The sequence below is a fragment of the Geospiza fortis genome, unplaced genomic scaffold (assembly GCF_000277835.1).
Source record: "Geospiza fortis unplaced genomic scaffold, GeoFor_1.0 scaffold261, whole genome shotgun sequence".
NCBI classification, from domain to species: domain Eukaryota; kingdom Metazoa; phylum Chordata; class Aves; order Passeriformes; family Thraupidae; genus Geospiza; species Geospiza fortis.
In genome coordinates this window covers 270,509-278,927 of record NW_005054578.1, presented here as the reverse complement: position 1 = coordinate 278,927, position 8,419 = coordinate 270,509, and the positions used below count along the sequence as shown (strand labels likewise).

At 58.1% G+C, this 8,419-nt stretch overlaps 1 protein-coding gene across 1 annotated transcript; it reads right to left on the bottom strand.

Moving 5' to 3' along the window:
* Positions 1–1,657: 1,657 nt before the first annotated feature.
* ARHGDIA (Rho GDP dissociation inhibitor alpha) lies at positions 1,658–5,115 on the bottom strand. The gene is made up of 5 exons (XM_005429803.2): positions 4,899–5,115; positions 4,490–4,573; positions 3,980–4,056; positions 3,740–3,803; positions 1,658–3,278 (listed from the first exon to the last, which is right to left on the bottom strand). Exons 1-5 carry the CDS (start codon positions 5,086–5,088, stop codon positions 3,079–3,081), a joined length of 615 nt encoding a protein of 204 aa, XP_005429860.1. The 5' UTR covers positions 5,089–5,115; the 3' UTR covers positions 1,658–3,078.
* Positions 5,116–8,419: the final 3,304 nt, after the last annotated feature.

The window sequence follows — 8,419 nt, the reverse complement described above, 5'->3', positions numbered from 1 at the left end:
CCGAGTGCTGCCAGCAGCTGCGGCCCGTTCATTGCTGCGGCCGGTGCTGAACCACACGCTCTTGTCAGGCCCGGGGAGAGTCCAGCGAGGTTTGGGAAGGCAAAGCTGAGCACACGGTGAGGGCACGGCGGCCACCCAGGGCCGGGCAGGCACGCTGGGCTGGCAGGGAGGGGATCAGCGCTGCATTAGTCCGGGCCACCTCGGGGCCTGTCGGGTTCCAGGGCTGGAAGCCACTGCCCGGAGAGCCCCGGCCTCTCGCTCTGCCCGAGGGCCCGGCAGCGATGCCTCTGCTCAAGGGCCCGCCTTGCCCCGGGGTAGCTCTGCTGCTGTGACGCAGCTGGTCACTCAGAGCTGTGGGGTCAGAGGGAGCTGCTGCAGCGCTGGAAAAGGGGAACGGCCCGGGCTGCTCCTGCACAGCTTCTGGCCGAGGTCCTTAAGGTGCCTCACCTGGAAGGGGCTAAGGGTTTACTTTGGGAACCACAATTCATGTGAATGGTCTGTCCCACGCAGCCTGTGACTGGAGCCACCCATTCCCACCTCATGGCATGCACCAGGCACAGGAGCACAGCTGTCACCCTGCCGGAGGAATGTGCCAAGAACAGAGGCAGAGAATCCCCAAAGCTGGAGCACAGCACAGCAGTCCTGCCCCTGCAGGCCTCCCACCCTGGTAAAACGATCTAACAGAAGCTTCGACACCCTGGGTGTGGAAACTCTTGCCAAAGCGCTGGGGTTGCATCAGCTGGGTGCTCATCCCCTGGCCGCAGAGTGGCTGTTGGGGCCAGCACAGGGGGCCTTTGTTCAGCTGTCGGGCACATCTGGGCTCTGTCTGACTGACACACTGAGGGTGAGTCCCTGTTCCAGTCCCCACACTGCCCTCCGTGGCTCCACACTGCAGAGGGCTGGGGGGTCATAGCTGGGTCCTGCTCTCCATAGCCACCAGGATGAGTGGAGTGACGTGTCTGCTGGAGAGGGCACTGGCCACATGCCAGCTCCTACCCAGCCCAGACTGTTGCCTTCAGTCCGTGTCCTTTCCAAGTCCATCATCCTCTTTAGCAGTTTTCCAAGGCCCAAGGAAGGGGCCTGTGCTGTGAGCACCAAATACAAGAGGGAGCCAATGGAGTTCTCAGTTACCTTCACGAGTCTGGCCAGGAGCAGAGCTGTCCCCTCCTCCAGATTCTCTCACACCATGGATTCTGTAAAGAGCTTTCCATGGCTACACTTTCCTTTATCCTTAACACAAACATGCCACATGCTCTGTAAACATCCGCCGGGTCTTATCTTGCTGCCTCTCCTGGACTGTTTTCTGATTGCCTCCCTCATTCCTGTGACTGCACAGGAATTCCCCTTTGCGTGTGCACCTGGAGCAGGCATGCTGGGGGTTCAGAGCCTGCCTGCTCCTCTGCTGCCAAGAGGCCCCCCTTGGAAATCCCTGTTTTCACAGCCTCACACACCCCCACCCCTCACACTGTGGGCAATGCAGAGCAGGGCAAACAGCAAGGGACAGATCCTGCACACGTGCTGCCATGGGGCCTCTCCTGTCCCAGTTCCCCTTTCACATTCTAGCAAACCCTGAGATCCTGGTCTTCTCCCACCCTAGGTGGCTGCAGAAATCCCATTCAGCCACTTCATGCTGAAGATCCAGCATGGACAGTACACAGTCAGTTCAAAGATTTTATTTAACTGTCATAAAAGGAGAAGCAGACGATGATTCCAAACCTGTTAACCTGGGTCTAGGACTTACAGACAATATGCACCAAATCAAATTAACAAAAAAAATCTCTCTAGGGGCAGGGCGAGGGCAGTTAGAGGCAAAGACGTAGCTACGAGAAGCCACATGTACTTGGTCCCAGTTGTAACCTTGGTGTGGTAGATCCAGATCGAAAGGCTGCAGAGGTGGCACACGCCTGCCCAGCCCCGGGGCCTTGCAGGGGCCCTGCTTTGCCCCAGGAGCTGCAGCTGTGCAGCCCAGGGTGGAGGCAGGCACGGGGGCCCAGTGTCAAGGCAGTAACTACAGGCCAGGCACAGATTTTAAAGGCAGAACAGATACATAAGGCATTAACCGCTTCAGAACACTTGTCCATCGCAAGCTCTTTGTTGATGGCATCAGGAGCAGCTGCAGAGACAGACTCGTCCATCCTCAGCCCAAAGCAGCCAGGAGGGCAGGTGCTGTCCTGGAATCTCAGTGCTTTGCAGCTCCTGGGCTGCAGGGAGAAGTGCAAGGTGACGGCAGCCCTGATGACCCCTGCACGCCCTGCCCTTCAGCCCCCTGACCACAGGGCACCCAGAGAGCTCGGGGGGCTCTGCAGGCCAGGCTGGGGCCAGCCAGGCCAGGGCTCGGGGGGCAGGTGTCACCCAGGATGTCACTCCCACTCCCCTCTGGAGATGTCCTGTCTCGGGTGAGGAACGGACCAGCAGTGAAGTGGGAAGTTGTGAATCTTTCCTAATAACACATGAGGGGCGTGACGAAGCTGAGCCCATGCCAACAGACGGGGAGGGCAGGTGGCGTTTAAAAAGTGTAACAGAGGCAGGACCCCCTCCCTAGAGGATACATGTTACACATTTAAGGCATCATGGTTACAGGGAACATCCACAAATGAAGCTGCCCAGGACACTGACAGGGCGGAAAGGGCAGGCAGACAAACACTCGAGCCAATAAACTGATTTGACAGCTGCCTGGCACCAAAATTCTTCAGCTACTTGGAGGCAGTAGCTACCCTGAGCTGTGTGCAGGAAAGCCAAGCACAGGATCCTAACAGGGGTTCCTCCCCTTTGGCACCTCCTGGGTAAAGGAAGGTGGGAAGCAAGAAAGGGCCTGGCAAGGGAGTGGGCACTCCCCTCAGTGCTGGGGCAGCACAGCCCCAGGACGGGCAGCTGGAGACCAGATGCAGACAGCATGGTTTGGTCAATGCACTCAGCAATTCTCTGGGGAGGGGGCACATAAAAAACTGAGCTCTCTGGTCAAATGATAAAGGGGGTGACAGGTAAGAGGGTTCCAATGTCAGCACTTTGGTACAGGGGGGGAATTCTACGGTAGCCACTGTCTGATTCACGCTCTCTGGGGTTTGGCCTCGGGAAGGGCTAGTCCTTCCAATCCTTCTTGATGGTCAGGTTCCACTCCCAGGACAGGTGGTCAGTCTTATCATCATCTGTGAACTTGGATTTGATGTTGTAGCTGCCCCGGGCCAGCATGCCCTTGGGGGCCTCTTCCATGGGGGTCAGAAACTCGTACTCCTCTGCTCGGGGGCCATAGCTCCCAACCATGTACTCGGTCTTGTCAACTAAAAAGACAAAAAGAGTCTATGGAGGCTTCATGGAGGCACCAAGAGGTTCAGGAGCCTCCCCTGCATCTGGAGCAAGGCTGAAGCAAATGAAAGGTCTGTTACTATTACAACAACCCACAGAGCAGCTGTAACAATAGGAATCTCACCCAGTTCAGAGCTGCCTTCCCCCCAGGAATGGGCCCCTCCTGCGGGAGTGACCTGTAGGCACTGGCAGTGCTGTCAGCTGGGACCTGCTTCCTGCCGAACTCAGGGGGAAATGTGCTCGGGGGGATTGGGATCACACGCTGTGCAGGACCATGGGCTGCCCCAGCACTGCAGAGCTCCACGGGCCCCGTGGCACTGAGGACTGTCCCCTCCTGTGAGGAGCTGCTGGGCAGCCCCTGTCACTGTCACAGCAGCAGGATGAGCAGGAAGCCCTCACTCACACAGAGCAACACCAAGCCAAGAGAAGCACTTACTTTTCACCCCTTTCCGGAACGTGTGCTGGATGTACTTCAATCCTGACACAATCTCCCTGTTTACCTGCAGAGAGAGAGGAGCAGGGACTGAGCAGGATGTCTCCATTCATGCTGCCCACCCCACGTGGGCAGAGCCCATTTCTCCAGCACAACCCCACTTGCAGGGCACGGGCACTCCCCAGGCTGGGACTGCAGCAGTCTGGTGTTCCATTCCTTCCATTTCCAGATCAGAATCCTTACCCTAAAGGAGATTTTTATCCGGTATTCCACGCCCTCCTTCAGCACAAATGATTGCTTCTTGTAGCTTTCCAGATCACCTACAGAGACAGGAGAGGGTTGCTCAGAGCTCCTTTGTGCTGTGCTCTGGGGTGAATTTCCATGGCACGAGCAGCTGGGGCAGGAGCTGCAGGGCCCCTATGCTGCCGCAGCCGGGCAAGCAATGCCCTGCAACAGGACACTGCAAGCACAACCCTGCAGTTAATTCCGAGCTGTTTCTTTGCAGATGTTTGCTCCAAGGCTGTCACTATTTCGAAGCTGCCATGAACGTCACCGTGCAGGCTGGGAGAATCTACCTGCCCCACCTGGCCCCTCACACCTCTGCACAACACACCCAGGTGTCACGGAGCTGCTGCTGGGCTCCAGGTACAGAACCTGCTGGGGCCCAACACTGTGCTCTGCTGCCAGCCCTTCTGACACAGGAAGGCTCACCCCCCTTGCCAGCAGTGCTCCTGGCATTCCCTCCCAGCTCACCTGTCAGGTCCAGCTCCAGGGGGCCTGGAGCAGTAGCACAGACCAAGGTCAGTTTGGTCACGACCACATTTGGAGCGTTGGGATCTGGAGACAAGAGAAAAAGCTGTTAGACACTCATCCTCAACACTGGCCAACACAGCTCCTTTTCCTTCCAGAGAACTTCTTGAAAGAGCACAGAAACCAGCAAAAAGAGGCTCCAACTCTGTAAAGGCTCCCATTGCACCAGGCCCAGCCCACAGTCCCTGCAGAATGCCACCCTGCCCTCCAGTCCCTGAGCCCTTCACTGTGGGCCGGGCACAGGGCAGCACAGGCTCAGCTTTGTGCTCCTGCCCAAACCCTGAGCTGGGAGAACAGCTGCCCCGTGGGAGCAGAGGCCAGGCCAGCAGGGACCTAGCCGTGCAGGGCTCACCTGCACTGACGGTGACGGCGCCCAGCAGGGCCTCCTTGTACTTGCGCAGGCTCTCGTCGTCCTTGTCCAGCTCCTGGATCTCCTGGATGCTCTTCTGGGCAGGGGGCTTGTAGTTGACAGAGTGCTCATCCTCCTCATTCTCTGCTGCAATCTGGGCCAGCTGCTCCGCCGTTGGCTCCTGCTCTGCCATCCTGGCACACGTGCTGCACACTGAAGCAGAGAGCAGAGCTGTGACTGCCCTGAGCAGCCACCCGAGCAGCAGGGCTCCCCAAACTGCTCTGCTGTCACTCTGCAGGCTCCCACTCTCACTGGGGCCCTTCTTGCTGGCCCTGGGAGACACAGCCCTGCCCAGGGTCCCCAGCCCCTGCAGAACCCTCCAGGTCTCATCTTCAGCCCAAAGAGGCCCGGGCAAGAGTGAGAAAAAATTCAACCTCAGTGCTCTGCTTGTAATGTAAATACCCCAAAGCCATAGGGGAGACATTCTCCTCCACAAGATCAACCAGGTGAGGCTTTCAATTGGAATAAACCAGAGCCCAGAATAAACCCAGTTCTGCTCTCCACAGCAGGATTCCAGCTAAGAATAGGCCTCTGTCTCACCACTGGCACAAATGCCAGGAGTCTCTGCTGGAATCTGGTGCCCACGTTTTGTAACTGTCACATCCGTGCTCTGTGCCAGGTGCCTTGGCAGAGTGGGACGAGACACCTGGCTCGGCCCTTTGCAAGGATCTGTGGCACACACAGCAGGGAAACAGGCAATGAAATAAACAAGATGTGGAACCTGCCCAGGACTCTGCCCAGGAAATGCCCAGCCATGCCAAGGGCGAGGCAAAGGTGATGCCAACACTCCACTAAAATCCTCAGTAAAAGCCAATGACACATTCAGGAATTCTTGGTTCCACAGGGCACGTTGTCTGAAGGGTTATCCTGAGGCAAATATCAACTTGGACTCTCTGAAGCCTCAGATCACTCTGGCACAGCTCTAGAAAGGCACTGGGGGATGAGGGACACCACGGGACTATACCAGGGCTCTGGCCTTGCGTGGCACAAGCATCTGTGCCAGGAGCCTTTCCTGCTGCAGCTGCACAGCAAACAGCTGGCCCTTCCACATGGCATCCTCCAACATCCTCACACTGAATGATGTGGAAATTTCTCTTCAAAAGGACATCTAGTCTCATGTCACAGATGAACAGCTGATGAGATTTCATGCCAGTGTCTCCACATCAAACCCAAGCAGCTGCCAGGCTTGAGGAGTCCCAGGAGCGCTGAGCAAACGCTCACTTACACACCCTGCACTGCTCCATCTCCCCCTGCACCCTGCCCAATCCCCTCCTCACATCCTTTGGCTCACCTCTGGGCTAGATCACACCTCCCACGGGCCACAGTTCGTTCTAACTCTCACACCTTGCTCTGAGGATACCTGCAGCTTCCAGGAAAGTGACAGAATTTCAGCTTTATAGAATCCAAGTCCCAAACTTGTGGTGACTCCCAAATTCTGTGACTGAGCCTTCTGTGAGAGCACACTAATGGCAGAGGGTCCACTAGCATCCACACACCTGTCTCCAGCAGTGGTAGGTACACTTCTGTGCATGAGCAGACATGGGCACCGTCCACCTTCCAATTTCCAGACCAAGCAGAGACACAATCTCTCACAGACAGCCAGATCAGGGACAGCAGGAGCCATGAGGCAGCCTCTGCTCCAGCACCTGAAGCTCTTGGAGCCAGTGCTCTGTGAACAACAGCGCCAGTCCCAGCACTGCTCCCATGGCTGAGAGACAGCTGCACTGATTGGGAACAGCCCTGGCGTTCACAGCCCTGACTGCCAGCAGCTGGGCACCTCCAAGAGCCAGAATCCTCTCCTGGGCGGTTTGGAAATGCCCTGGTTTGGTGTCAGCACAGAGCTGCCACTCCTCCACAGCTGCCCCTGGGTAACACAATGGTGACAGATTTCCCCCATGCATCACGAGCCCCATCTCCACCAGAGCCACCAGGAGCCCCTGCCACAAACTGGTATGAGCAACAACCACAGCACAGAGGGCACAGAAGAAAGCCCAAACCAACCAAACCCCAAATCCCCAGCTCTTAGGTCACATTCCTGTGTTCCAGCCTTACTTCTGTGACCCAGAGCTAAAGGATCATGCATACCCAGCACACAGATTAATCACAACCCACCCCAACTTTCTCAGGATTTCTAAGGTGACAGGAGCCCACCAGGACTGAAAACACCACTGGGGATAGAACCAGCGTGACTCCAGTCAGCACTGCAGGCCAGGCTGGGCTCGGCCCTGGGGAACAGCCCTCACCCTTCCTATCAGCTCACCCACAGGTCCTGGGGTGGAACAGCACAGCCTCCAGGAACTGCCAGGGCTGCAGGAAGGGACCCCAGCCTGTGCTGCAGGCAGGGTACAGAAAGGCTCCTGCACCTTCAGAAACAGACCCCAGCTCCCAGCAGGTACTCAGGATCGCAGCAGCCTGCAGAAGGCAGCAGGAGGCTCATCCCTACCTGGGAATTTGCACTCTGCCTTCCCTGCTCCCTCAGCCCGGCAGACTCTTCCGGATTCCCAGCATGTTTTGTGCAGGACAGAGCAGCTGCAGCAGCCAGGGCGAGAGCCCCACCTCCTGCCGGGCAGCAGCACCAGCGGGAGCGTCCCTGTATCCCTGCTGTGTCCAGGCACGGTGGGAACACCGATCCTGGAATCCCATCCCAGGGCAGCACGGAGCCAGCATTAGTCAGAGTGTGTCAGATGAGCTCATCAGCTTCCTCCGACACCCGCCAGGCCTTGGACTGCACGGCCAGTTCCAGCAGTCCCCACCCTTCCTCCTTCCCGCGCAGCCCTGGAGAACTCGCTGGAATGTGAGCCAGCAGCGAGCGCTCCTCCAGGGCCCCGTGCCGCTGCTCTGCCAGGACGGGGAGCCAGGACAGCCCGAACAGCCTGGCTGCCCCACGCGGGCTGCTCAGGTGTCCCCAGGGCAGCACAGAGGGGCAGAGCCCAGCTGGCACCTCCTGAGGCTGGCAGGGCACACCCAGGTACCGCCGCTGCGCCCAGGGAATGCCCATCCCGCCCGATCCCAGGGGTCTCACAGCAGGAGGGACTCAGGAACAGGAGGAGACACTGCTGCCCAGCGGGGCCTCGGCAGCCTGAGGATGGAGGAGGTTTTTATGTTTTGTTCTTTTTGCTCTGACATATCCCTGATCTGTCGTTCACCTGCAGGGGTGAACGGTGCAGAGCCAGGCTGAGGGTCACAAAGCTCCAGAAGCACGAAGGCTGCTGGCAGTGCTGCACCAGGGATGGAACCAGCACCGTGGGCACCTGGAGCCGGGGCTGGAACCCATCCCCGAGTGTCAGCAGCTGAACCCACAGCAGTCAAACTGTCCCCACTCTGCAGCCACGGAATGAGATCCTCCACACTGCAAAAGCGCTTGGACGGCCGGAGCAACGAGCGGACCCGAAACCCTCGAGTGAACAAGGGCGGCCGGGGCTCTTCTCACCGCAAACAAACGGCGGTCACGGCTCTCAGCCAGC

Coding starts and splice junctions, on each gene's coding strand:
- ARHGDIA (XM_005429803.2), bottom strand. CDS start 5,088: ATGGCAGAGCAGGAGCCAACGGCGGAGCAGCTGGCCCAGATTGCAGCA. Junction 4,057..4,489: donor CCTGGAGCTGGACCTGACAG/GTGAGCTGGGAG, acceptor CTGTCTCTGTAG/GTGATCTGGAAAGCTACAAG. Junction 3,804..3,979: donor GGATAAAAATCTCCTTTAGG/GTAAGGATTCTG, acceptor CTCTCTCTGCAG/GTAAACAGGGAGATTGTGTC.